The 26,216-nt window shown below is 43.3% G+C and overlaps 12 protein-coding genes across 24 annotated transcripts in view; 5 read left to right on the top strand and 7 right to left on the bottom strand.

The window, feature by feature from the left end:
* The window catches only part of LOC135346159 (uncharacterized), a 4,589-nt gene extending 1,835 nt beyond the window's left edge, over nt 1–2,754 (bottom strand). For both annotated transcript variants that reach the window (XM_064543691.1, XM_064543692.1), the window contains exon 1: nt 2,705–2,754. In XM_064543691.1, coding sequence (XP_064399761.1) covers nt 2,705–2,726 — 22 coding nt within the window. In that variant the 5' untranslated portion in view covers nt 2,727–2,754. The remainder of the gene's footprint in view (nt 1–2,704) is intronic.
* Nucleotides 1–26,216, bottom strand: part of LOC135346153 (uncharacterized) — a 37,989-nt gene that overhangs the window by 5,791 nt on the left and 5,982 nt on the right. The gene's annotated exons all lie outside the window — the stretch shown is intronic.
* Nucleotides 2,694–5,034, top strand: LOC135346165 (uncharacterized). Of its 2 annotated transcripts, XM_064543701.1 has the most exons (4): nt 2,694–3,037; nt 3,083–4,136; nt 4,348–4,623; nt 4,672–5,034. In XM_064543701.1, the coding sequence occupies exons 2-4, from the start codon at nt 4,037–4,039 to the stop codon at nt 4,986–4,988; spliced, it is 693 nt and encodes a 230-aa protein (XP_064399771.1). In that variant the 5' UTR covers nt 2,694–3,037; nt 3,083–4,036; the 3' UTR covers nt 4,989–5,034. The 2 variants fall into 2 exon arrangements, with proteins under 2 accessions (XP_064399771.1, XP_064399770.1); XM_064543700.1 differs by having other exon boundaries at nt 2,694–4,136.
* LOC135346152 (uncharacterized) lies at nt 4,985–26,216 on the bottom strand. Of its 2 annotated transcripts, none has more exons than XM_064543673.1 (5): nt 25,671–26,216; nt 6,261–6,380; nt 6,061–6,204; nt 5,870–6,013; nt 4,985–5,735 (listed from the first exon to the last, which is right to left on the bottom strand). In XM_064543673.1, the coding sequence occupies exons 1-5, from the start codon at nt 26,158–26,160 to the stop codon at nt 5,101–5,103; spliced, it is 1,533 nt and encodes a 510-aa protein (XP_064399743.1). In that variant the 5' UTR covers nt 26,161–26,216; the 3' UTR covers nt 4,985–5,100. The 2 variants fall into 2 exon arrangements, with proteins under 2 accessions (XP_064399743.1, XP_064399742.1); XM_064543672.1 differs by lacking the exon at nt 25,671–26,216 and adding an exon at nt 6,441–7,013.
* Nucleotides 7,094–9,467, top strand: LOC135346150 (uncharacterized). Of its 2 annotated transcripts, none has more exons than XM_064543670.1 (7): nt 7,094–7,615; nt 7,673–7,831; nt 7,877–8,062; nt 8,112–8,240; nt 8,295–8,465; nt 8,745–8,873; nt 8,925–9,467. In XM_064543670.1, the coding sequence occupies exons 1-7, from the start codon at nt 7,120–7,122 to the stop codon at nt 9,362–9,364; spliced, it is 1,710 nt and encodes a 569-aa protein (XP_064399740.1). In that variant the 5' UTR covers nt 7,094–7,119; the 3' UTR covers nt 9,365–9,467. The 2 variants fall into 2 exon arrangements, with proteins under 2 accessions (XP_064399740.1, XP_064399738.1); XM_064543668.1 differs by having other exon boundaries at nt 8,292–8,465.
* On the bottom strand, nt 9,366–10,990 carry LOC135346157 (uncharacterized). 3 transcript variants are annotated; one of them, XM_064543684.1, is made up of 7 exons: nt 10,769–10,990; nt 10,639–10,703; nt 10,273–10,592; nt 10,116–10,221; nt 9,857–10,064; nt 9,714–9,808; nt 9,366–9,657 (listed from the first exon to the last, which is right to left on the bottom strand). In XM_064543684.1, exons 1-7 carry the CDS (start codon nt 10,932–10,934, stop codon nt 9,433–9,435), a joined length of 1,185 nt encoding a protein of 394 aa, XP_064399754.1. In that variant the 5' UTR covers nt 10,935–10,990; the 3' UTR covers nt 9,366–9,432. The 3 variants fall into 3 exon arrangements, with proteins under 3 accessions (XP_064399754.1, XP_064399753.1, XP_064399755.1); XM_064543683.1 differs by having other exon boundaries at nt 10,116–10,216; nt 10,268–10,592; nt 10,769–10,989; XM_064543685.1 differs by having other exon boundaries at nt 10,116–10,216; nt 10,268–10,592; nt 10,648–10,703; nt 10,769–10,989.
* LOC135346155 (uncharacterized) lies at nt 11,070–12,604 on the bottom strand. The gene is made up of 3 exons (XM_064543679.1): nt 12,334–12,604; nt 12,020–12,268; nt 11,070–11,962 (listed from the first exon to the last, which is right to left on the bottom strand). Exons 1-3 carry the CDS (start codon nt 12,521–12,523, stop codon nt 11,163–11,165), a joined length of 1,239 nt encoding a protein of 412 aa, XP_064399749.1. The 5' UTR covers nt 12,524–12,604; the 3' UTR covers nt 11,070–11,162.
* On the top strand, nt 12,636–19,429 carry LOC135346158 (ankyrin repeat and sterile alpha motif domain-containing protein 1B-like). 4 transcript variants are annotated; one of them, XM_064543687.1, is made up of 15 exons: nt 12,636–12,789; nt 13,218–13,462; nt 13,862–13,937; nt 14,119–14,290; nt 14,437–14,514; nt 14,684–14,752; nt 14,841–14,877; nt 14,986–15,052; nt 15,266–15,364; nt 15,557–15,608; nt 16,278–16,379; nt 16,533–16,638; nt 16,784–16,868; nt 16,931–16,999; nt 17,244–17,315. In XM_064543687.1, exons 1-12 carry the CDS (start codon nt 12,730–12,732, stop codon nt 16,634–16,636), a joined length of 1,161 nt encoding a protein of 386 aa, XP_064399757.1. In that variant the 5' UTR covers nt 12,636–12,729; the 3' UTR covers nt 16,637–16,638; nt 16,784–16,868; nt 16,931–16,999; nt 17,244–17,315. The 4 variants fall into 4 exon arrangements, with proteins under 4 accessions (XP_064399757.1, XP_064399758.1, XP_064399759.1 ...); XM_064543688.1 differs by lacking the exons at nt 12,636–12,789; nt 13,218–13,462; nt 13,862–13,937; ... (7 more) ...; nt 16,278–16,379; nt 16,533–16,638 and adding exons at nt 17,473–17,578; nt 17,651–17,995; nt 18,078–18,188; ... (5 more) ...; nt 19,047–19,109; nt 19,209–19,429 and having other exon boundaries at nt 16,789–16,868; nt 17,244–17,422; XM_064543689.1 differs by lacking the exons at nt 12,636–12,789; nt 13,218–13,462; nt 13,862–13,937; ... (7 more) ...; nt 16,278–16,379; nt 16,533–16,638 and adding exons at nt 17,473–17,578; nt 17,651–17,995; nt 18,078–18,188; ... (4 more) ...; nt 18,957–18,991; nt 19,209–19,429 and having other exon boundaries at nt 16,789–16,868; nt 17,244–17,422.
* Nucleotides 19,209–20,886, bottom strand: LOC135346160 (uncharacterized). 2 transcript variants are annotated; one of them, XM_064543693.1, is made up of 3 exons: nt 20,735–20,886; nt 20,449–20,601; nt 19,209–20,390 (listed from the first exon to the last, which is right to left on the bottom strand). In XM_064543693.1, exons 1-3 carry the CDS (start codon nt 20,754–20,756, stop codon nt 19,483–19,485), a joined length of 1,083 nt encoding a protein of 360 aa, XP_064399763.1. In that variant the 5' UTR covers nt 20,757–20,886; the 3' UTR covers nt 19,209–19,482. The 2 variants fall into 2 exon arrangements, with proteins under 2 accessions (XP_064399763.1, XP_064399764.1); XM_064543694.1 differs by having other exon boundaries at nt 20,449–20,595; nt 20,735–20,856.
* On the top strand, nt 20,853–21,815 carry LOC135346163 (uncharacterized). 2 transcript variants are annotated; one of them, XM_064543697.1, is made up of 2 exons: nt 20,853–21,056; nt 21,136–21,815. In XM_064543697.1, exons 1-2 carry the CDS (start codon nt 20,882–20,884, stop codon nt 21,795–21,797), a joined length of 837 nt encoding a protein of 278 aa, XP_064399767.1. In that variant the 5' UTR covers nt 20,853–20,881; the 3' UTR covers nt 21,798–21,815. The 2 variants fall into 2 exon arrangements, with proteins under 2 accessions (XP_064399767.1, XP_064399766.1); XM_064543696.1 differs by having other exon boundaries at nt 21,133–21,815.
* Nucleotides 22,185–23,497, top strand: LOC135346161 (uncharacterized). Its single transcript, XM_064543695.1, has 3 exons — nt 22,185–22,580; nt 22,721–22,996; nt 23,045–23,497. Exons 1-3 carry the CDS (start codon nt 22,316–22,318, stop codon nt 23,359–23,361), a joined length of 858 nt encoding a protein of 285 aa, XP_064399765.1. The 5' UTR covers nt 22,185–22,315; the 3' UTR covers nt 23,362–23,497.
* LOC135346167 (uncharacterized) lies at nt 23,645–25,603 on the bottom strand. Its single transcript, XM_064543704.1, has 4 exons — nt 25,510–25,603; nt 25,310–25,453; nt 25,119–25,262; nt 23,645–24,983 (listed from the first exon to the last, which is right to left on the bottom strand). The coding sequence occupies exons 2-4, from the start codon at nt 25,320–25,322 to the stop codon at nt 24,418–24,420; spliced, it is 723 nt and encodes a 240-aa protein (XP_064399774.1). The 5' UTR covers nt 25,323–25,453; nt 25,510–25,603; the 3' UTR covers nt 23,645–24,417.

Raw genomic sequence — 26,216 nt, 5'->3', positions numbered from 1 at the left:
CCTCAAACAGGAGCTTGAGAGCCTGGGCCTGTTCTGCCATGAGAGTGAGGCCATCTTGCTTCAAACAAGACAACGAGTTGCATGCCATAGCTAGCTAGCTATAAATTGAGAACATGACACGGAGCTAAATTACTGTAACTTTTACGGGAGTAAAATGCCTCTACGTACACCTTTAGTATTACAGAAAAAAAGCAGGAAACAAAATGTAAAGAATCACTGCTTTTGTTTCCGGTGTCACAGGACACGGCCTCCCCCAGGACAGTAGCTCCGGGGGGGGTTCCGTCCTTAGGATATTTCCTCCCCCCGGAGTTTCTGTCCTAGGACAAAAGCTCCTACCCCAGGACCAGAGCTCCCCCATTCTGCGGTGCAGGTGAAAGTCAGTCCACAGGTAATCTGAGAAGAGACTAGTCTAGGCTATATACGAAGTAAACAGCCATAGACTAGATGCAATAGATGCTGTATCTATTATGTTATAGATCTCAATACTCAATAAATACAACAATGCAAGAGAAAGAAGTACAATAAATATAACCAAAAGTGCACAAATCATAAAGTGATACAACCAGAACAAAACCAATTACCTACTGGTTCATTGCGAATTTTGGCACAGCGATAGTGATACTACTCACTAAATTTGTCACACATGACCATATCCTCAAAAGAGTCCGGTCTCTTGCACATGCAGTATAATTATTGTAATGGCAATGGTTTGTGGTGTTGGTCTTTTGGGCATCGCTTTCTTTGTGCGAGGGAACCGTGAGAGTTTGCCCTTCTCAAAGCACTTAATGAGATGTGCTCTCATTTTGGCCTCATCAAACACTAGAGAATCCACATTATCGTTCATAGCAGCGTGATTGCAGCAGCAATGCTAAATAGTCCGCAGTTGTTAGCACCCTCTTGCTGCTGGAGAGCCACCACAGAAATCAACAGCCCATTGCATTGAATTAATGGGCTATACACTTGTGCTATCTGGAGCTCAGTACTTGGGGAAAGCGTTATATGGACCTTTCCAGGTGCAGTCCACTCTCCCTCCCATTCGATGAGAATTGGCCATATTCTTTAGCATGACACTGCTGCCAACTGGATAACTCTACGACAAAAATGGCAAAAATTAAGCTAAAGTTTGCTATATAAAATAATACCTTCAAAGAGTTATGCTTGTTGTCATACTGCTGCTTCTGTTTTTGCTGTGCAGCAGCAATGTTCTCCTTGGCATTGAGGTGACAGCGATCACGAATTTCCATCAACCTTCGGAGAATTCCATCCATGTCTTCTCCGTCTTCTTCATTTTCTGTCTCCTCTCCACTCAATTGGTCAGCATCTCCTCTATCTTCTATAGCGTCGGCACCATCTCGTTGATCTATATCAAAAGTAACAGCTTTCCGCGGGTGGCGATTGAACATTAAGAAAAAGGGTGTGTACTTTGATGACGCCTACAATCAAAAAATAAAAGCATGCATGATATAATAATTAAAATTTTACCTGTTTTGATATGCGATAGGCATAAAGAGCAGCAGAGAGATGCTGATCCCAGTCATCAGTACTAGAATCGATTACCTTCTTGAGAGTATTCACTAGAGTCTGGTTGAAGCGTTCATCAAGGCCATTTGTTTGTGGGTGGTAAGCACTTGATACGCAGTGCTGTATGTCAGTCAACTGAAAAAGTCGGGTGTTGATTTCGTTGACAAACTCTCTTCCTTGGTCTGATTGAATCACTTTTGGCCACCCATGCCTGCAAAATGTGTCAAACAGAAATTTTGCTACACCTTCTGCTGATTTTGATGGGAGTGGGGCAGCCTCAGGCCACTTAGAAATAGTCTGAGAGCGTGATAATGTACTTGTTTCCAGAGCTTGTTTCAGGTAGAGGTCCTACTAAGTCAATACCAACTCTGTACCAGACCTTTGTCACAGGGATGGGATGTAGTTCTGCTCTGGGCTTCTGCAGTTGGTGATTCGTTCGTTGGCATTTGTCGCAGTGCTTGCAGAGCTGTATGACGTCAGCATGTAGGCCTTTCCAGTAGAAATCCTGAGCAACCTACATGCATGAAACAGATATAATTATACTTTATAAGATATGATGATAAATATACCTTTCCATAGGTCTTGTCTCTCCCAAAATGCATTCCATCCAGTCCATCGTGGCACATGTTTAGTATCCTGCTTTTCTCCTCTTGCTTCACCACAACTCTTCTCATTCTATGCATGCCAGTGCTGTCCTTCTCAGGCAGGTATAAGCATTGTTGCTGCAGAGCATATCTTTGAACTTTGTCTCTTATACTTCTCTTGTCATTAGTGGAAAGCCCGTCTCTGTATTTCTTCTGGCCAGCATTGCTGGCAGCAGTCTTGTACAGCAGTATGTCCTCATACTCTTGTTGAGTAGGCATTCTGATTGCTAACAGTCTATACATTTCTCATGCACTCGCACATACGCTTATACTATAGCCTTGACAGGTTTTGACAGGGTACATGTACCCGGATGATATATCCTGGGGGCGGGGATTCTGTCCTAGGACAAAACCACCGGGGGGGGAGGCATTGTCCTAAGACCGCAGGCTCCGGGGGAGAAACTGTCGCCCGGAGGTTCTATCCTATGACACCGGTTCCTGCCATGCCCAGATACAATCAATACCAGGCCGTATTTTTCAACTTCGTTCTATTAAAAAAAAATCGGCCTGGGACCGAGGCTATTGTTTAACCAGCTTACCAGTGAGTGATCTTGTTGCCATTGCAAAAGTTAATTGAGCTTGCAGCTTTAGCTAGCTAGAACTAGTTTATTATTTGCAGTGCTAGTGTGGTGTTTTGCAAGTTATGTAATGGGAGTTCCCCTGGGAATTCCCCTACACACAATAGTACACACACAAGATGGCTGAGGACAAACTGTGCTTTCAATGTGACTCCCATCCTCGCCTTCAAGGAGACTTTCTGTGCAGGTCCTGTAAACTAGACCACAAGCTGTGTTATGAGTGTGGGGAGAAGGAAAGAAACCATCCTTTCAAGCTCTGTACAGAGTGCTACCAAGCACAAAGAAAGGGAACAGGTAAGTGTTTGGAAGTTACGGTATTTTACTAATCTTCTGCGGTAGTTCAAGAGTCAAGCATGCTCAAGCGACTAGACTCAGAGCAACAAACGCACAAAGACATATTGGAGCACTTCAAGAAAGAATGGGTGAAAATCACTCCCAAATGTCCCACCCCTCCCGTGCCATTGGCGATATATGCTGTACAGAACAAGCAGCTGACAAAATCATTTCACGAGTACAGTGATCGAATCAAGCAAGGCGACCAGAAGGCTACAAACTCCGATCTGGAACTAAACTAACGTGCAATTTACTAGAGCGTGATGATTGTTGTCAAGACACAAACTGTGGAATATGTGGAATATCTTCCAATGGATTTGATTCCCATCGTATTGGTAGCAATATTCCTCGATTTCAGCGATTTGGTAAAGGAATCTACCTCGCTCCTAATTCTTCAAAATGTCACGACTACACTCAAGGCAATCCGCTCCATAAAGTACGTACTCAGTTGCTGTGTTTGGTGGCGTGTGGTGCAAAGTACGAGATTCATCAAGACAGCACGACTCTCACTGGTCCTCCAGAAGAATACAATTCAGTGCATGGTGTTGCTGGAGGCTCTCTGAACTATGATGAGATAGTGGTGTTTGATGTAGCTGCTGTTATGCCTCAGTTTATTGTTGTGTATGAGTTAGATGGTGTGGAAAAGATTGCAAAATGATTTTAGTGATTTTAGTGATTTTTTGATGTAATTACACTTGGATATGATCCCTCTAAAAAGAAGGTGTGTACTATCTTTTGGGGGATTCCCCCAGAGGTGGTACGACATCCGCGTGTCTTTAACACACACATTCCGAACTTTGACCTAAGTGTGTCTAAAACGTTCCTTTGACACGTCGTACCTCCTCTGGGATTCCCCTCGGGATTCCCTTGAAGCCACTATAATTATACGTACGTACATGTAATCACTTGTTCTCGATATTCTTATACTCTTTCTACTATCCATGTTATACTGACAGAATAATGAAGGACATCCAAGGTGTTCAGCGAGGCAAATGCAACACTTGTGAGTGTGAAGAGTACCGTACTTCACCCGCGGCCACACTGCCTGGACCGTTGCATTGTGAGTACTGCAATCATACACCAGTAGAGCATGTCAGGATCATAGCACTGGGAGCTTGCAGTAAATGTGGCAAAGACGAGTGCGACAAGTACCAGTCTGAGGATCCAAACAGCTACACTGACTGAATACTGTGTTTCTATATCATTTCTGTATGTAAATCTATCACCAGCTATCTACGTTTTTCTAACGTAGTTCTTTGTTTCACTCGCAGTACGCAAGCCTCGTCCTCAGCAACCGGGTGCACCCGTGACGTCTGGTCAGATGATGTCCCAGGCCCAGGGCGCCTCCGGGTTCCAACCAAGATATGATGCTCATGAACAACCTCTTCAGCTAGTAACTTATGGAACTTGTAAATGTCCTGGATGTACTTTTCCAAAACGAAGAGAAGGTGACAAGATCCACGATTTCTGTAGCAGGACATGTGCTAAGAAGTTCAATGAACTTCAATCATCCTTTCACCAACAGAAGGTTGCTGCCACGAAGACAGGTGTGGGTTTTATTTTTTATAATCTTGCTACTTATTCTAACCATGCAGCTCAACAAGGCAGCAGCTCTCCGAGGGCTTACAGACAGCCACCAGGATCATTTGCTATCTCCAGTGGGCCTTCCTCTACTGATAAACGTGGGGCCATGAGCTACTACCCTAAAATGCAAGGACAAGGCCCTCCGATGCTACCATATGATAGTTTGCCTCTCTCCCATTCTGGTGGATCTATGCCCCCGGGCCCTTCTACTCAGTCCATGCCAGCGATAGCTGGTGGCAAGATGTGCTCCAAGTGTCGAGTGAGACAAGCTAACCCAGGGAAGGGCTGGTGTGACCAGTGCTTTATGCAGTCACTAATGAACTCTTAGCTATTAGCATGAGTGCATTTTGGAGGACAATGTAGAATACAGCTCACACAATGTTTTTGTATAGAAAAAACTTCTACTGTATTACGCTATGCTACTGAAAAAATGAAAAGTGCTATCCTGTTGCTATTTTCCCTACACCGTCTTTTTGGTACACAATAATACATTTTGGAAGGGCAGCATCAGCGTTGTACACTACTATTTCTTCATAGTTCAAGCGGACTCCTTTCCGTCCATAAACAGAATCAAATCCTTGAGGTGGTGCTTTTAATTTTGCATCGTCTTTCTTGAGGTTGGATTTATTTCCGGGACAAACATCAAACAACAGCATAGCTCTATACGAGGAGCATCCTTGGGTGTAGTCATGGCATTTTGATGAATTAGGAGCGAGGTAAAAGCCATGACCAAACCTCTGAAACTTGATGTTCTTTTGAATGCATCTTCGATCCAGTCCAGTGTTTGAGATACCACATGCACCACAATGTTGATCGTTGCACAGAGTTGAAGTCGCTGTAATGTTGCATGTCAGTTTAGTACCATGGTAGTACTCTTCAACATCCTTCTTCTGTAACCCATTTCTGTATGTGGTCCATCTTTGTGTGAGTTGTGAGTTACTGATGATGTAGACAAATGAAACTGGTGGACAGGCCCCCTTTGCACTAGCCCATGACTGCTTGAACTTCCCTGCAATTGTGGAGAGCTCTTGTGCAGTGGCTACTCTGATATTCACAGCAGTGCTAGTGGTGATTCCTGAGAAGTATGAATAACAAAAGCATGACACATTAATAACAATGGCCACTATCATTTTGGAGAATCACTTGGGGAATCACCTGGGAAATACCCAGAGCTACATAATAATAAGTCTACATCACAGCAATAAGTACCTTGCACTCTGGCTTGGTAAGCATGGGATCTCCTACAGAAGTCATGCACCCTCCCATTGGCAGGATCACAGTACTTGGGTCTTGCACACTGAGGGAACTGACAGATACCATATCCGCCTGTCAGAGCCATGTCCGGCATTGAAGCTATAAATTTATAGTATTATAACATGTACACATTTAGTAGCTCTTACCTGAAGCAAGCATTGACCCTTGTGGTTTGCCTCCACTGTCACGACAATATTTGGCACAGTAATCAAAATGTCCTCCTTGGCCATTTGGGTACCTCTGTTTGTAGCATCCAGGAGTCTTGCATTGCAACTCGGATGTAATTTGACCTATAGAAGTATGTCTAAAGAGTATGACAAGTACTGTTACAGCATGAGAACTTTACAATTTTGTTTGGCATACTCTGTCGCATGTGTTCTCCCACAACAGTCATGTACACGACCACCTGGTTCAGTGTATCTCCTCCTTGAGCATCCACTGAGCTTACACTGCTGGTCAAGTGGAACTGTAAGCATAAGAATATAATTTAATCATTATTTTATATAAAATTATTAGAATAACATACGGGCTAGGGCTAGCCGAGGTGCAGGTGAACGTAATGCTGGTGGGGGAGCAGTAGTTGGTCGTGGCCACTTGAAGGGACTTCGTAATATGGAAGACATAATATCAAATTGACTCGGTGGTGGTTGCACAGCTCCTTGAGGTGACATCGACATAGTCGATTGATCGGGTGCAGAGTGGTCAGTAGGTTGTGGACAGTACTCATCTTGTACATCTACGCCCGTGTTGAGATCAAAACAAGGTTGACTCTGGGTACTAGGGAACTTGGTATCATCCATAACCATAGTAGAATGGAAAGAGCTAGATGGTAAGAACGAAGTAGTTGTTAGTGCCAAAGAAGCAATGCCTGTGATCATGTTCACATGCTTTCCAGGAGGGTGACCACAGTAATTGCATTTCCTTCCTTCAGTTCCTCCATCATACTGGCCACAGTCACATTGAGGGCAATTGCAACCGCCTCTCTGCACACCTCTGGAATCAGTGATGGAGCTCATCTTAGAGACTTTGTTTAGTATAGTAGACGTAGGAGCTAGATAGCTAAAGTTGATCGAGTTAATAGGTTAAGGTACGGTTAGAGACTATAAATAGACATGCCAATAAAATTAATAGCATGCATTACATAAGAGGGGGCTTCCCATTGGCATTGTATGACATGACTTCACACAGAGTAGATCTACATATACATGCAAGAAAGAGAGAGATCGAGAGAGCTAGAGCTAGAGAGAGACTTGATGGATGATGCCCGTGGAATCTCCAGAGGAAGGTGCAAGAATTGCTCTAGCTGTGGAGGCTACACTCCCCCTAGCAGTGGTCTCAATTGGAAGTGCTCCCAATGTGGCTGTCGTCCTGCAGGACACTCTAGGCTGGACCAGTCCATGCAATCACAGCAAGGAGACACTTCTATCCGAGACACTTCTACTGGAGACACTTCTACCCGAGACACTTCTATGGATCAGAGTCATGTAGCTCTTCCAATTTCTGCATCTTCTCTGAACTTTCAGTCGTTCCCAATATCATCATTGTGTGGCTTCCCCAACTGTAATCAGACCGTTGACTTTGATTTGAATTCGGGCATGGAAAGCATACACTGTCATTTTCATATGATGACTGCAAGTATGGGAATGTTTGAAGATAATCAATTTGGGCATGGAAATCAATATGAAGAGAACTTTTATCAAGGTGAGTATACGCCTATAATTATAAACTCACCCATTCCATTTATTTCTCCCTCTATAGATTCAAGTATGTTCTCCGTGCCACAAGGCGCACAGGACAATTCCCTGTGCATTATCCCCGAGTGTTTCCAGCCTAAGTATATGGACAGTGGCACTGGAGTTCTCCATGACTACTGTGGGAAGACGCATGCCCAAGAGGGGAAGATGAGAGGAATATTACGTAAGCTTCAACTCTATCTAGTAGTTTTGCTAATGCTTATTACAGCGAATATCCAAGATGGTGCAGCACTACCAACTCCAGTACAGGCTCCTGTTGTACCCACATCAAGGGCCACATGTGCTATTGCTGAGTGCCTAAAGGCATGCTATGTTGATGAGAGTGGTACGGTGCATGAGTGCTGTGGTATCACTCATGCCATGGAGCACCAGAGGAGACAGGCTCTGTGGCAACGTAAGCTAACATCTTGTACGTTTCACATTGTGTATGTACCTGCATGCAGAGGTGAACCAGCAAGTGGTGAAAGGAGTTACACACTGTCTACTACCTGGCTGTAATAAACATACGTGGCCTTTTGAGAACTATTGTGGGAGAAAACATGCTAATCTTGGATTGCAACAAGGGCTTGTGGGTAAGTAAATTTTCATTGCATTTTTATAGCCTTGATTACAGTTTTTCACAGCTCCTCCACCAGTTGCTGGAACTACCACTGCATCTCAAGCTGGGCCCAAGGACAGCTCATCGTGCATCATCCCTGGTTGTCAGAAGCCCAAGTTTGTGGACAGCAGTACTGGGGCCACCTATGACTACTGTGGGAAGAGCCATGCTGATGAGGGAAAGAGGAGAGGCATTTACGGTATGTGAAGAGTGGACTGTTGTGTCACCTTTATTTTAGGATTGGTTTTAACTGTTGGGTCACCTGTTTATTGGTTCTAACACTTAATTCCCCTGGGAGAGTCCCTGTCAGCTATCTGGCCACTATTTGGCTACTATGTGTGGTTTGATAAAATCACTGAAAAATTCCCCTGGGAAAGTCCCTAGTATACTCTTACCAAGAAGTTACTCCTGCTGTTTTAGAATACTTGATAATACATGCATGTAGAATAGTTATGACTTGTGATGCCTGTGCCTGCAGCTACAGCTGATAAGGTTGAAGATCAGTGTGGCCTACCTGGATGCACTAACAGAAGGAAAACAGAGGGAGGGACAGTCCATGACTACTGTTGTCTAGACCATGCACAGAAGGACGCCCCCAACAGAGATGGTATATAAATTAAGCTGGCTTAACAATTTTGTTTTACTACTCAATTTGCAGCGAGGACTCTTACAAGTATGCCAGAAGTTCAAAAGTTTCTCCAGAAATTCCCGAATCTCAAAGTTGCCTCAATGAAAGAAAACGACCACGCTAAGCCTGGAGGTGCTTTATTCAATAAATTTAGGAGCGCAATGATGTCTCTACCCACTAGCCAAAGAAACACTTGCCTTGCATTTCATGGAACGGCAGAGAGTAATATCGACAGCATTTGTACTACTGGCTATGACCAAAAGAAGAGAAATGGCCAAGCCTATGGTGCTGGGGAGTACTTCGCAACATCTCCCAACACCCCTCTTTCCTACTGCAAGGGTGGGAAGAAGCTGCTACTGAACGAACTGTTATTAGGACAGAATGGAACTCATCATACAACACATGGGGACATTGTAGTGATGAAGAACCCTGCTCATGATTTACCACGTTTTGTTATTACATTCAAATGACTTCTTTATACACAATTATTACTAATCATATAATTATATAGTTTCACTTTGACACAGTTATTCTTAATCTACAAGTTAATTATCACTGGTCTCTTAACTACTAGGACAAGTGTTTTTCCATCTTTTGCAGCTTCTTCCAGGTTGGTCGTCAGACTCGATGCATCCTTCCCAATTTCTAGCTTGTTCTTCTTCACAAACCCATAGGCTATTATCTCATCTCCATACTCTAGTCTGCTGAATCGTGCTGGTGTGTTTGCTGTCACAGAAACCACAGAGGTGGTACTAAGAAGAGACTGTTAAGAAACGAATGATCAATACAGAAGAAGTATGTGCAACAGTCATGGCTTACAGCGACTCCCAGTCCAAATCCTTTTTCAGTGGAACAATTGGGATAATCTTTTGGATTCATTACAGCAACAAGAGCTGTTGGGTTGGAGAATTCGGCTGTAAAAAACAAAAACAATAAATTGATTTCAGGCATGTCAAAAGTACCTTTGTCCATAAGTGGCTTCAGTTGAGGAAGTGAAATCCATCTTTTCAGTTCCAGAGAACATGACCTATTCTTTGTTGCTTCTTCTTTATAGGTTAACGGGCTGATTTTTTTGTCATTCAATGAAGTGATCACATCCAGCACACGTACTTCATTCGTAGTAATCAGGTATTCAGCTTTAGTATTGTACTCAAATCCAAGCACCAGCAGCTGCATTATACAAAATATGTACATTGACTGATCAAAAGTGTAATGGCATACCCCAGAAAATGTGTCACATCTGTATATCTCTTCACTGACAATGAGGCCAATATCACTTGATGGACTCTTTTGAAAAACCACTTTGATTGTCGTCTGCCTTCCTGTAGTAACAAGACACTCACTAACATTTGGGGAAATATTATGGGCTTTGCCTGAGCTGGAGGATCTTGTAGTTGCTTGGCTACCTGATGACACAGCACTACTATAAGAATCCCTCCCTCCTGATGCTTGAGTTGATTGATACTCTGACTCTCCACCAGCTGTGTGTGCTCCAATTCCACGCTTTTCACCACCAGATACAGGTAACTTCACCTGACATTCAAAGGCTTTGAGATCATCTTGTAGACTCTTTTTTTCCTTGGGCAGCAAGTGCTTGTCTCTACACGATGGACTGCAGTAGTCAAACTCTCCAACACTCGGATCATAGTAGCAGGAATTACTACAGTCCGGTGCGCTGCATGGACTCGTTGCTGGTGGCTGTAAACACCACAGTATAAATTATGCGTTATATTACAATACATACCCGATATACATTTTGATAACTGTATCCACCATGAGCATCGCTGGTATTGCTTGGTTGGCTTGAACCTGTAGTAACATTAATTATAGTGGTAACATTATAGAACAAGTGATTATAACACTTTAATACCTACCATAGGTCTGGGCAGCAAATCCTGGTGTGATGTTCTGATGCTTCCCTGGTGGGTGTGTGCAGATGATGCACTTCAGTCCAGCAGTTCCACCTTGATACCCAGAGCAACTACAACTGGTACACCTTCCCCTGGGCACACCTCTTGAGTCAGTAACAGGAGAACTCATAGTACCGTAGAAGTTTGTGTGAAATATAAGTGATCACATCAACTTTATATGACTAATTATAATGGGATATCCCCTAAATGTTTATTTTGCTCAATCAGCATTATCAATCAACAACACTGTACACATGTACAATTATACACTGTACCATAGTTTATCTATGACTATACTAACTTACAGCAACACACATATACAGACTAGCTACACAGTATAGCTAACGCAGTCCTTAGTTCAAGTGCCAACGGCATCAGCATCAGCACCAGTACCAGTAGGGGGCGTAGGTGATGGGGAGGGTATTAATGGTTTCCCATTGAAATGCGTTGGAAGCGGTGGATAGTCAGATGCGTTTTCATTCGAATCATCTAGTAACACCAGTGACCCAGTTGGAAACCCAGTATTCTCATAATCCATGTCTTCAACTTCATCTTCTACTTTACATTGTGTGTTGTCACGTAATGGATTCCTCGTCAATTTGTTATATGATGGAACGCCACAACTCGTTCCTGCTTGCATACCATCTCGTTCCACATCCTTGTACTGACCACCTTGCAGCTTTGCCCTCAGTTCCATGAGAAGTCTTCCAAGATGGTTCTCTCCTGTACCATCACCACCGTCTCCCCAGTAGCTATCATGTGGAGATCGTTCAACAAGCTCTCTTTTACCAGTATCAAGAAGCTTATTTTTCAAAAATGTGTGTGAAGTAAACTTAGCGAAAAGAGCCTTTCTCATCACATCCATCTTGACAACTTCCCAATCGCTCCTCCTCCAACGAGAGATAGCTGGATTGCGGGACAATTCGAAAGCATCTCGCGGCCCAAAGGCATTCCGAATCTTGCGAACGTAAGGTGTACCAACGAATTTCTGGGCTTGGAAATAGTGCTCAGTAGTAGGCCATTCACTGTCATCGAGACTGAATGCAGCACCATTGTAGAAGTTAGTAAACTCGTAGTATGGTTCGCCACGATTGTAGAAATAGATTGTTCCATGACTATCCGAGCAGTGAGAATAGTTGGTACCTCCTCGAGTATGCCCTATATATGGAGCAGAAAAAGTGACTTAAAAATTAAAACAATTAAGTAGCTACATACCTTGCTGACATCGCCCAGCTTGAGATGTCCCTGCTCCACCTCCACCTCTGCCTCCTAGTTGATGGCCCCCTCTCCACAAGTTACCCTTGCCCCTCTGGTTTCTGGAAGTGTGTTGCTGTCTTTGAGCTACTTCTTTCATCTTTTGGTGCTCTCCAGCATGAGATTTGCTGCAATAGTCATGAACACGACCGTGATTCTCAACATAGCAAGTCTTGAAACATCTGGGAAATTTGCACAGTGGAGTCTTCCCTGCAAGTAGATTAAATAGATAAATAGACTAGTACTGCACCAAATGGAGTCCCAGGTCATTATACCTGAATGGTAGGTGTACTGATGGTTGAACTCATCCCAATACTTCATTTCACAGTGTGGAGAGCAAAATTCAGAGTCACAGGGAGAGTGACACTGCACACATACTCCTGGATCAGAGGCAATCAGAGACTTAAAGTATACAATTATTCCTAGCTCCTGTACTTTCTGCTTAAATGCTTCCACATGTTCCATTTTAGTTTTCTGTTAATGTTCTGTACAGCAAAAAAGAAAACGCAGCGAAAAGAAAACTGACTTGTAGGGGGCTTTTTGAGGGGAAATCCCTTAGATGATGACAAAGAGCCTCCATTCCAGGCCGCAAGAAAGAATAAAATCGAGGCTAATAATCTGATGGATGGTCACGCCCTTCTTGATTTAGAGCAGATTTTATACTATCAATCATGGGGAAAGAAACACAACTGTTAGAGGCAGCTTCAGCTGGAAACAATAGTAAAGTGGAGGTGAGTGGAATAGCTAGCAATAAACTATCTAAAAATACTCTACCCACACTGCACTGGGCCACAGACTAATACTCTAGCAAGTTGCATGACTATACTATAAAGCTAGATCTAGATTTGTCAGTGTGTGTTGGATATAGTAAATGTCACTGGTGTAATTATCAAACAGCAAAACTGCCTAATCACTGTCCTATCGTAAAATGCAAAGTAGCGGTTGATAATTTTTATATTTGTCTGTGAAACGGTAGATAATACTGAAACAACAGTGGCTCATTTGCAAGACACTCTCACTGCTTATTTTAACTGCTAACTAAATGCACCTGTATAGATTATGCATCTATATCACCTGCATAAACTGTAAAACCAATTCCATCACTGTGTTAGGAAAAGCCACCCATGTACAATGTAATGCATCAATATTTGTCCTGCAGCAACTGCTCAAGGGACAGTCCAAGCTCCAGAAACTGCTCTCCTCTGACAAGTTGAGTGATGGTCTCTCCGACTCTCCCCCTCCTCTGGTGATCCAGAACAAGAAGCAGTCCTCTAGCATCAATGTGGACTATCGTGATGACACTGGCTCCACTGCACTCATGCTAGCTGTACTGCATGGACACAAGGACGTGGTATACACTCTCCTGCAGTATTCTGCAGAGCTGTTCACCATGGACAATCAAGGGTATGGTTGCTAAGTGGATAATATTATTAGCTATTGTTAGTAACGTACAATATTTATACTGCCAGTGTGAGCCTAAGCCAACGTTCAGTACCAGTGTGAGCCTAAGCCAACGTTCAGTACCAGTGTGAGCCTAAGCCAGTGTGTAGTACCAGTGTGAGCCTAAGCCAGTGTGAGCCTAAGCCAGTGTGAGCCTAAGCCAGTGTGTAGTTGTGTGCTAGCTGCCAGTTACATACACCTAGCATACAACCCTACACACACCTCTTATAGTGACTGCCGTGTTAGAGCACCATAAACTGATACTACCAATTCGAGATATTGCCAACTTTTAATTGTGTCCCTACCTCATAACGACAAATTAATGACTGTCTTTTAATGTTCACTCCTCCCTGTTACTATTAGGAACACTGCCCTCCACTTTGCTGCCTGGCACAATCGCTCAGACATTGTTGACCTACTACTGGCTAACGGAGCTCTGGTAAGTGTGGATGGAAGACATACGTACAGAGCTTCTGAGATGCTCCAAAACTTATCTCAAGTGATTTCATACATTGTACTTGCAATGACAGTGTGGTACCCTTATGGTGGTGTAGTGGTCCTTGATAGTGTCATGGGAATACTTGATATTAGTGTCCATTAACACTAATCTCTCTCTATAGGCAGAAATAGCCAATCGTGAAGGGAACACTCCCCTGCACTATACCTGTCAGTACTGCCCTCCTGGTAAGACCTTCACCATCAACAAGCTTCTGCAACATAACTGCAACGTGCTCGTCACTAACATGGCCGGAGATTCGCCCTTTGACCTTGCCGTTAGATTCAACAAGATAGGTGAGTTGTCAGTATGATCGAAGATTGTTATTGGTTTAGCCTTCAGCATTCAGGTGTTGTTTCTTTTGTTGAGGGGCTTACTGATATTCCTAACATAATTATTATACTGATTCTTTTACATACACACACACACATTACAATGGCAGATGCAGTGCCACTGCTGATTGATGCTGATGTTCGTACACTCAAGCAGACCAAACCCATCATCGAGGCAGCAAAGAGTGGTTAGTCTACAATGCATTCACCAAACAACTACTTCTTTGTTTCTAACAATTAAGGTAGCCCCAAACTGAGCAATCATTTATATCTAATGATGTTGGATGGTATCCTTGGACTGTATAGTATGTCATTGCATACTAAGACTGACCCTAGCTTTCATCACTTTCTCTCTAGGTCGTAAGGAGATCATTGAGATCTTACTGGAGGCTGGAATGGACCCAAATATCTTTGATCATAACAAAGGTGAGCATCGTTGGATACGTACTGCTTACTTGACTACACCAACATTGGTCAAGCATGAGTGAAGAATTAACAATTTCTCTCCTTTCAGGCACATTTCCCATGCACGAAGCCATCAGATACTTCAAGTGAGCTCAGCTAATCACCTTACAAGGACTTGTGTGTATTGATATCTAATTAAGGACTTGATGTGTTAGCGTATTAGGTCATGTACTGTACTCCCTCTGAATACTTAGGAAAAATGTGGCACAGCTGTTGTTGGAGTTTGGAGGAGACCCGACCCAACAAGTCTCCAATGGACAGGTACACCCACACACACACACACCACACCACCCACACACACACGCACCACACCACCACCCACACATACACACCACACTACCCACACACCTGTGTATATCTCTATAGCTACCAGTAAACCACTCTCATGATATAATATAATTCTAGACCATGTACACTTATACTTATACCTTGCATTTCTCCCACACACACACCACCCACACCACCCACACACAGACGGCCATCAGCATAGCTAAACAGCATCCTGAGGCCAAGAGGGATGAATTCATTTCCATGTTTGTTCAACAGCGTGGGAAGCCACTCAGAGTGCCAAAGGTGAATACCATTATTCTCTTCTCTGTCTTCTTAGGCACTAATAAGTATTTCTCTGAGCACTAAAATTATATATTATGTGTCCACTAATGAACAAATAATATTCTCTAAGTAGACTAACATTAATGTATGAGCTTTATAATGTTTAGTCTTGCATATAATTACATATATATTGTCTGCATACATTTCAAACAGTCACAACAGACTCATGATTCTCCAAAAGAAAAAGTTTCAGCCGATCTTTTCAGTAAGTGTCCATATGCTACGTTCAACTGAACATATTGGGTAGCAGCTGTATAGCTCTCTTGTGGGGGTAGCAGCTGTATAGCTCTCTTGTGGGGGTAGCAGCTGTATAGCTCTCTTGTGGGGGTAGCAGCTGTATAGCTCTTGTGGGGGTAGCAGCTGTATAGCTCTCTTGTGGGGGTAGCAGCTGTATAGCTCTCTTGTGGGGGTAGCAGCTGTATAGCTCTTGTGGGGGTAGCAGCTGTATAGCTCTTGTGGGGGTAGCAGCTGTATAGCTCTCTTGTGGGGGTAGCAGCTGTATAGCTCTCTTGTGGGGGTAGCAGCTGTATAGCTCTTGTGGGGGTAGCAGCTGTATAGCTCTTGTGGGGGTAGCAGCTGTATAGCTCTCTTGTGGGGGTAGCAGCTGTATAGCTCTTGTGGGGGTAGCAGCTGTATAGCTCTTGTGGGGGTAGCAGCTATATAGCTCTTGTGGGGGTAGCAGCTGTATAGCTCTCTTGTGGGGGTAGCAGCTGTATAGCTCTTGTGGGGGTAGCAGCTATATAGCTCTCTTGTGGGGGTAGCAGCTGTATAGCTCTCTTGTGTTGTGCATTTATTTATCATAGACTTCCTAGTAACCACCATACACTATTCTGTTGTGCACAGTCACTACCATGCACTATTCTGTTGTGCACAGTCACATATCCACTGCTCAAGAACAAGGCTGAATGGTGTCAACCCACTCCAGACTACTGCAGTGCATGGACCAAGCAGCACCCACCCACCTGCCTGTTGGACAGTGAGTCACTATGAGTTTGTTATTAATATGACCCTTTACCTTGAGTCACTATGTTTTTCGTTTGTTTATGAGATGACCCTTTACCTAGTAATATAGTAAAGGGTCCTTCATTTTATTAACTCATATCAAGTTGTGTGTTACCTCCATGCACAGATGATCCCATCAGCTACTGGAAGATACCTGCAGCTGGTGCATACAACTGGGTGGCTGTAGACCTCGGCTCTGAGTACACCCTCACCGGAGTCAGGATAGCGTGATGGTAGGTATATATCTGTGTACCCTTTCTCTAGAGGAAACCCCAGTAACTTCAATATTAGTGGATCGTGTTAAGGGACTACACAACCTTCATACTGCATGTACATATTCGTGTTTATTAACTACACTCTGTGTTCATGATTATGTAGGGATAACCCAAAGATGATTACCATGGAAATGGCCATTGACGTACGAATTAAGGTCGGAGGTCACCCTGACAAAGAACTAGACCTGGTAAGCATATCAATGGAGTCAGCTCACCTCTTGTTTCCAAGCACCCCCTCCATTCATTCTAGTTGGCTGAGACTAAGAGTTCCCCACTATCTGAGAGGTGGCTTCATTGTATTGTTGTCGTTGCTTGTAAGGTGGGTTACTATAGCAACTCTGTACATGTACTATCTGTATAGTGTTGGTGTGCTTAGATCAGTACTTCATTTTGGTTGTCCATTTCTGGAAATAAAGCGTGGGCTATAAGTGGGTGTTTTTTCTAAATCAGGCCTGTTTTCAGAGCTAACTTTGAGAGGCCATAACTTGGGTTGCGAACGTCCTAAAGTGTTGTATGTACAAGTATATAAAGTACACAATAATATTATGTTGTTTGCACCGCAGCACTGCCAACTGACTGACCCCTCCTTAAAAAGACCACGCCCAAATCTGGAGCAAATCTGTGAAGTTGTTGTGTCGCTGATTGAGGGGGGAACCCCTGACAGATTACTACCGGACCACCCCCTCCTGATTTCCTCACTGGCAGCTGTACTCCGGTGTCAGCCTGGGCTTATGTCGTCAAGGTAATTAGAATTGGTATAAGTTTTTATTAAGCTGTATGCTTTATTCGTAGGGTGAGTGCAATCATGGCGTCTTTAGAACGTGTTGCAGAGTGTCCAGTGGACCTAGGTACTGTACTGGAGTCGAGATCACCTGATCTTCAGAAACAACTAAATGTGGTCAGTATAATAATTAATGCACACGCAATTTACGAGCTAATGTTGTGATGACGATTTTTCCGTTTAATTTAGTTCAATGCTCTTCTTGACTGTATATATTTGACGGCTCTCTCGGTTCCTCCTGAAGAATCAGCTGCTGAGTGTGAGGATGTTGAACCAACAGTCCCAAACATTCGTAAAGCATGGACAAGACTTCACTCTTCCCTCACTTTACTGTTTAGATTATCCCTCGCACGATCTCCACGACTCAATCCACTAGACTATCTCACGAGAAGGGACCAAGCATCTCATAGCAGCAGTAAAAGCGACCAGGTGCTCAGGATGGTGTACGAGAAAGTTACCATGGTGACGAGGGTGGTTCTGTGCATGGTGGATCGAGAGGAGCTGTCTCAAATTTTGGAAGAACTTTCTGAAATGGTGTGTTAAAAAAATTTTTATTTTAAATTAACATTTTTGTTTATGATTATTATTATGTGTTTTATAAATTATTGTTGTCCAGGATTGCAGTGACCCAGTGTCTGTGTGTGTCTTCTGTGCGAGCTGGAAGCTCATCTTGGACTCTAAACTAAAGCAGTCTAGCAGAGAAGGACTCAGGAAGCACTTCAGCAAGGTGAACGAGTATTAGCCACACCAAACATTTAGTGTTGTTTTCGTAGGTTGTGGTACTGTGCCGGTCTGCTGCACACGCTCTCTTAGCCTCGGCACCGCTAGCAACTGGTCTGGTACAGCTGGTGGCTGTTCTAGTCTCTCTCCCCACTCAGGTATGCGTTAGAGACGATGAGGTGTACAAGTGGTATCATGGATTATTTTGTTAACGTATATAATTATAATTATATGCACGTAGGTTGGTCTTGATAGTCAATCAGTAATGGCTGCTCTTCAGATGTGCTCACTACTTGACGTAAACTCTTTGAATATTCAGTAAGTAATGTGACTACGGTGTTGTATGTTTGCTTTCGTTTTCAGAGTAGGTGTTATGATAACGGAATATGAATTTATTTTCTACAGGAGAGTAGAGCTTCTTGGAGCCATTGCTGAGATGGTGATGTCTGTGTGTAGGTAACACTCAAACACAATCACCCGCTCCCCTGCCCCTGTCATTACAGCCTTAATTAATATCCTCATAACACTCCTTAATTACATCATGTGTACAGCTATTCTTATAAGTGTATTCATTGGTGGTTGTTATTCTTGACTGATGACCACAGCTGATACACAAGGTGGTTGCCTCAGGGCAGGATCTGAAGGAGCAACAGGTGGCAACCAAGTACACTCTCACCAGTACCAAGGAGCTAGTGCAATGTGCCAGTTTCGTATCCAGGTAACTTAATGTGATGTGCATTCATTTTAGTACCATGTTTTGTGAATCCACTTTTAGATCAATGGAGCTTATTTCTCAGCAAGTGGTGTTTTGTAAGGTAGATATACAGTGTGTGAACACGCTTGTTTATCATCTACTGCTCTGTAGTTTGTGATGTACATCCTTCATGAATACATTGTGACAGCACACACAAGACCCCTCCACACTCAAGTCAGAATAAGTTCTAATTGCCCCACCCACCCCGTAATTAACCACACCCCTCCCTCCGCACACACACACACACACACACACACACACACACACACACAGGATGCCATGCTACCCGGAGTGTTCAGCTTGATGAAGCTGGCCTCACAAGGAGATATTGCCTTCCTCAAGTCTCCAATGGACTCAGTGACTAGAGATAGCTGTCAGACTTTGTTAGATCAGTATAAACAATATTACAAGTTTGGTGGAAAAATATAAACAATAATAATTAAAATTTTGTTATTTTTATAATTGAAATTGGAGATAACAATTTTTTCACGTATTGAAAATCAAATAAGTTTGGAAGGGAAGGGAAGTAAATCAATAATAATTAAGTTCATTTATAAAGTGCAAAAATTGAAGCCACTCCAGTGGAATCATTTCCCCTTCGTTGCTTGTAAGAAGGAGTGGTATGTTGTCTTGGACTAGGAGTGTAGTTAGCAGTGCCTGGTTTGGTATACAAATAGCCGGAACCATTTGTGGTTTGTGTGCGAGGAGTGAAACCGCTAGGCCTGCTTGCCAGTGAAGGAGAGGAGTAGCCTACTCTGTAGGTGGTGCTGCTTGGTGTGTGTAAAGAGTTCTGTGATCCTGACAAGCGACGAGATAACAATGGAGAAGTGCGTCCCAAAGCGTTCATATCATCTGTGTACTTCGGTTTTGATGATTTTGTGCTAGAAATTGAAAATGAGTTGCTTCTTTTCAAAGGGCTTTTTATTTTTTCCATTTCTTTGAGCTCTCTTCGTACTTTCATGAGCAGTTCGCCGAGTTTGTTCAAGCCTTTTCCTTTTCCTCCACCGTCTCCCCAGTAAGAATCATTCTCTGTGTGCTCAATGAGTTTCTTGTCTCCTGTGCCAAAAAGAAGAGAACGCAGTCTGTCTGATTGCCCAAACTTGCATCTTAGAGCTTTCAGCATGATGTCATCTTTCACTTGGTCCCAATCCGACCTTCGCCATCGAGATACGGCTGGGTTCCTCGAAAACTGGAACGTTTCTCTAGCCGAAGACATTTTTCTTATTTTCTCTACATATGGAGTACCGACAAATTTTTGAGCTTGAAAGTAGTGTTCAGAAGAAGGCCAAGAACTTCCATCAATTGTCATAAATGTTGGATAAAAGTTTGTAAACTCGTAGAAGGGGTCATAACTGTTGTAGAACTTTATCTCGTTTGACGATGGTGATACATATTTTTGAAGTGCCTTCAATGGTTTCAGAGCACTTTTTGTTGTTTGTGCTGACTTAGCCGGTCCTGCAAGAGAAGACACAACAAGTAAAAGTAATAGAAAATCATTGTTTTGCAAACTTACTTGAGTATGAGAATGCCGAGGTGGTGGGGGTTGGGGAAGCGAGAGGAATTGACCTGTACATCTCAGCATGTGTTCGTCCACAGAAGTTGTGTGTGTAGCCACTGGGCTCCTTGTATCCTGGCTTGAAGCAGCCTGGGTACCTGCATACTGTACCTGGGCAAAAGGGATGGTGAATGGTCTAGTTGTCAAGGTTTCAGCTCATGATGATTTTAAAAGGCCTAGGCAGCAAGCTAATATGCAAACAAAAATATAATAGCAGCAGCAGGCAGTTGTTTAACCAGCTTACCAGTGAGTGATCTTGTTGCCATTGCAAAAGTTAATTGAGCTTGCAGCTTAGCAAGAGCTAGACATTGCAGTGAGGTGTGGTGTTTTGCAGTGGATGTAACGGGAGTTCCCCTGGGAATTCCCCTACACACAATAGTACACACACAAGATGGCTGAGGACAAACTCTGCTTTCAATGTGACTCCCATCCTCGTCTTCAAGGAGACTTTCTGTGCAGGTCCTGTAAACTAGACCACAAGCTGTGTTATGAGTGTGGGGAGAAGGAAAGAAACCATCCTTTCAAGCTCTGTACAGAGTGCTACCAAGCACAAAGAAAGGGAACAGGTAAGTGTTCGGTGAAGCTTAAGTTAGGTAAATGTTTGGAAGTTACAGTATTTTACTTTCCTTTACTTTCCTGCAGTAGTTCAAGAGTCAAGCATGCTCAAGCGACTAGACTCGGAGCAACAAACGCACAAAGACATATTGGAGCACTTCAAGAAAGAATGGGTGAAAATCACTCCCAAATGTCCCACCCCTCCCGTGCCATTGGCGATATATGCTGTACAGAACAAGCAGCTGACAAAATCATTTCACGAGTACAGTGATCGAATCAAGCAAGGCGACCAGAAGGCTACAAACTCCGATCTGTTTTTCCATGGAACTAAACTAACGTGCAATTTACTAGAGCGTGATGATTGTTGTCAAGACAGAGGCTGTGGAATATGTGGAATATCTTCCAATGGATTTGATTCCCATCGCATTGGTAGCAATATTCCTCGATTTCAGCGATTTGGTAAAGGAATCTACCTCGCTCCTAATTCTTCAAAATGTCACGACTACACTCAAGGCAATCCGCTCCATAAAGTACGTGCTCAGTTGCTGTGTTTGGTGGCGTGTGGTGCAAAGTACGAGATTCGTCAAGACAGCACGACTCTCACTGGTCCTCCAGAAGAATACAATTCAGTGCATGGTGTTGCTGGAGGCTCTCTGAACTATGATGAGATAGTGGTGTTTGATGTAGCTGCTGTTATGCCTCAGTTTATTGTTGTGTATGAGTTAGATGGTGTGGAAAAGATTGCAAAATGATTTTAGTGATTTTAGTGATTTTTTAATTAATGTAATTACACTTGGCCAATTGGATATGATCCCTCTAAAAAGAAGGTGTGTACTATCTTTTGGGGATTCGTTTCCTTTGACACGCGGATGTCTTACCTCCTCTGGGATTCCCCTCGGGATTCCCTTGAAGCCACTATAATTATACGTATGTACATGTAAGGCCACTCCAAGTGACACTCTGGTTTCTGGTCCTGAAGTTTTTCTAATTGCATGCGGGCGGGCGGGTTTTCTCATTATGTCATTATCAATTTCACCTTATGAATCTCATTATTTTGCAAATGAATATCATTATCACACTATTTTGTACCACACGTGACCATTATGCGCATGCGTAGTAGAAATAATGGGATAGAAATCCATAGAAATCCAAGAATAAAATCTGATGCGGGCGGTGGACCAGAAACCAGAGTATCACTTGGAGTGGCCTAATCACAATCATCTCGAGATTCTTATACTCTTTCTACTATCCATGTTATACTGACAGAATAATGAAGGACATCCAAGGAGTTCAGCGGGGCAAATGCAACACTTGTGAGTGTAAAGAGTACCGTACTTCACCCACACAGCCTGGACAGTTGCGTTGTGAGTACTGCAACCATACACCAGGAGAGCATGTCAGGATCATAGCACTGGGAGCTTGCAGTAAATGTGACAAAGACGAGTGCAAAAAGTACCAGTCTGAGGATCCAAACAGCTACACTGACTGTGAATACTGTGGCTGCCCTGCTCATACGCACGCTGGAGCTGATAAACGTATGTATATACGTATAGCTAGCTAGCTATGGTTGTCATCGTATGTGACATGTCCGTATGTGTTTCTATATCATTTCTGTATGTAAATCTATCACCAGCTATCTACGTTTTTCTAACGTAGTTCTTTGTTTCACTCGCAGTACGCAAGCCTCGTCCTCAGCAACCGGGTGCACCCGTGACGTCTGGTCAGATGATGTCCCAGGCCCAGGGCGCCTCCGGGTTCGAACCAAGATATGACGCTCATGAACAACCTCTTCAGCTAGTAACTTATGGAACTTGTAAATGTCCTGGATGTACTTTTCCAAAACGAAGAGAAGGTGACAAGATCCACGATTTCTGTAGCAGGACATGTGCTAAGAAGTTCAATGAACTTCAATCATCCTTTCACCAACAGAAGGTTGCTGCCACGAAGACAGGTGTGGGTTTTATTTTTTATAATCTTGCTACTTATTCTAATCATGCAGCTCAACAAGGCAGCAGCTCTCCAAGGGCTTACAGACAGCCACCAGGATCATCTGCTATTTCCAGTGGGCCTTCCTCTACTGATAAACGTGGGGCCATGAGCTACTACTCTAAAATGCAAGGACAAGGCCCTCCGATGCTACCATATGATAGTTTGCCTATCTCCCATTCTGGTGGATCTATGCCCCTGGGCCCTTCTACTCAGTCCATGCCAGCGACAGCTGGTGGCAAGATGTGCTCCAAGTGTCGAGTGAAACAAGCTAACCCAGGGAAGGGCTGGTGTGACCAGTGCTTTATGCAATCACAGATGAACTCTTAGCTAGATGAAGTCTTAGCTATTAGCATGAGTGCATTTTGGAGGACAATGTATAATACAGCTCACACAATGTTTTTGTATAGAAAAAACTTCTACTGTATTACGCTATGCTACTGAAAAAATGAAAAGTGCTATCCTGTTGCTATTTTCCCTATACTGTCTTTTTGGTACACAATAATACATTTTGGAAGGGCAGCATCAGCGTTGTACACTACTATTTCTTCTTAGATCCCATTTGAGTGTATTTAGCAGGGAACTATGAGCTATAGTACCGGGTACTATAGATTGCTCTGGGCTACAAACTACAACATTGTACATTGTATTGTGATTTACAAGAAGATACACATGTAATAACATAAAAATTATTGTAGCTAGATGCAATATAATAACAGAACTAGAATGAAAGAGAGAAGCTCTAGTTTCTTTTTTTTGGCTTTGTTCGAGAGTAGTAGGAGACGCTCGTTTTTTGGGCAGTGTGCTGTGCTTTTTTGCTGCAAGGCTGCATGGGGGAGGAGCTGGATGTATGGAAGTGCTGGGATTCTAGCTTTGGCTTCTTCCTAAAGTTCCTTTCGCTTTTTTCAAGAGTAGTATAGGAGCCGCTCGTTTGCTGGGCTTGTTTGCTGCAAATTATAGCTTAGGTGTCTTCCTTTCGCTTTGTGAGAGTAGTACGAGCCGCTCGTTTCTTGGGAAGTGTGCTGGGCTTGTTTGCTGCAAAACTGGGGGAGGAGCTGGTTGTTTCTGTTTTGTGGGTGGAGCTAGCTAGGACTATAATTTTGTCCATCAAACTGAGGTGGAGGAACAGGGTTGACTTGAATAGAGACTTAGTAGAGACACAGAGATGCCAACTTCAGATATTAGTTTTCAAAAGAATAATGATGCAGTTGCTAGGTTGGCTGTTTATATAGGTTGACTGTTGCTAAGCTAGTGCATTTCTAGTAGCCAATAGGTTTTGGGATCTAAATCAGTTAGAACATGTGCATTCGGTATCTATGGTTATAGTGTCCCTCATCCCTCGGGCTAAAGCCCTCGAGCTTTGGGACACTATAACACATAGATACCTCATGCCCATGTTCTAACCATAACATAGTTCAAGCGGACTCCTTTCCGTCCATAAACAGAATCAAATCCTTGAGGTGGTGCTTTTAATTTTGCATCGTCTTTCTTGAGGTTGGATTTATTTCCGGGACAAACATCAAACAACAGCATAGCTCTATACGAGGAGCATCCTTGGGTGTAGTCATGGCATTTTGATGAATTAGGAGCGAGGTAAAAGCCATGACCAAACCTCTGAAACTTGATGTTCTTTTGAATGCATCTTCGATCCAGTCCAGTGTTTGAGATACCACATGCACCACAATGTTGATCGTTGCACAGAGTTGAAGTCGCTGTAATGTTGCATGTCAGTTTAGTACCATGGTAGTACTCTTCAACGTCCTTCTTCTGTAACCCATTTCTGTACGTGGTCCATCTTTGTGTGAGTTGTGAGTTACTGATGATGTAGACAAATGAAACTGGTGGACAGGCCCCCTTTGCACTAGCCCATGACTGCTTGAACTTCCCTGCAATTGTGGAGAGCTCTTGTGCAGTGGCTACTCTGATATTCACAGCAGTGCTAGTGGTGATTCCTGAGAAGTATGAATAACAAAAGCATGACACATTAATAACAATGGCCACTATCATTTTGGAGAATCACTTGGGGAATCACCTGGGAAATACCCAAGAGCTACATAATAATAAGTCTACATCACAGCAATAAGTACCTTGCACTCTGGCTTGGTAAGCATGGGATCTCCTACAGAAGTCATGCACCCTCCCATTGGCAGGATCACAGTACTTGGGTCTTGCACACTGAGGGAACTGACAGATACCATATCCGCCTGTCAGAGCCATGTCCGGCATTGAAGCTATAAATTTATAGTATTATAACATGTACACATTTAGTAGCTCTTACCTGAAGCAAGCATTGACCCTTGTGGTTTGCCTCCACTGTCACGACAATATTTGGCACAGTAATCAAAATGTCCTCCTTGGCCATTTGGGTACCTCTGTTTATAGCATCCAGGAGTCTTGCATTGCAACTCGGATGTAATTTCACCTATAGAAGTATGTCTAAAGAGTATGACAAGTACTGTTACAGCATGAGAACTTTACAATTTTGTTTGGCATACTCTGTCGCATGTCTTCTCCCACAACAGTCATGTACACGACCACCTGGAGCATCCACTGAGCTTACAATGCTGGTCAAGTGGAACTGTAAGCATAGGAATATAATTTAATCATTAATTTTATATAAAATTATTAGAGTAACATACGGGCTAGGGCTAGCTGAGGTGCAGGTGAACGTAATGCTGGTGGGGGAGCAGTAGTTGGTCGTGGCCGCTTGAAGGGACTTCGTAATATGGAAGACATAATATCAAATTGACTCGGTGGTGATTGCACAGCTCTTTGAGGTGACATCGACATAGTCGATTGATCGGGTGCAGAGTGGTCAGTAAATTGGGGGCTGTAACCATCTTGTACATCTACGCCCGTGTTGAGATCAAAACAAGGTTGACTCTGGGTACTAGGGAACTTGGTATCATCCATAACCATAGTAGAATGGAAAGAGCTAGATGGTAAGAACGAAGTAGTTGTTGGTGCCAAAGAAGCAATGCCTGTGTTCATGTTCACATGCTTTCCAGGAGGGTGACCACAGTAATTGCATTTCATTCCTTCAGTTCCTCCATCATACTGGTCACAGTCACATTGAGGGCAATTGCAATCACCTCTCCGTACACCTCTGGAATCAGTGTTGGAGCTCATCTTAGAGACTTTGTTTAGTATAGTAGACGTAGAGCTAGCTCGAGTTAATAGGTTAA

The sequence above is a fragment of the Halichondria panicea genome, chromosome 13 (genome assembly GCF_963675165.1).
Source record: "Halichondria panicea chromosome 13, odHalPani1.1, whole genome shotgun sequence".
NCBI classification, from domain to species: Eukaryota; Metazoa; Porifera; class Demospongiae; order Suberitida; family Halichondriidae; genus Halichondria; species Halichondria panicea.
Note: the sequence above shows the minus strand (reverse complement) of the source record. Positions and strands in the feature narration are given on the sequence as shown.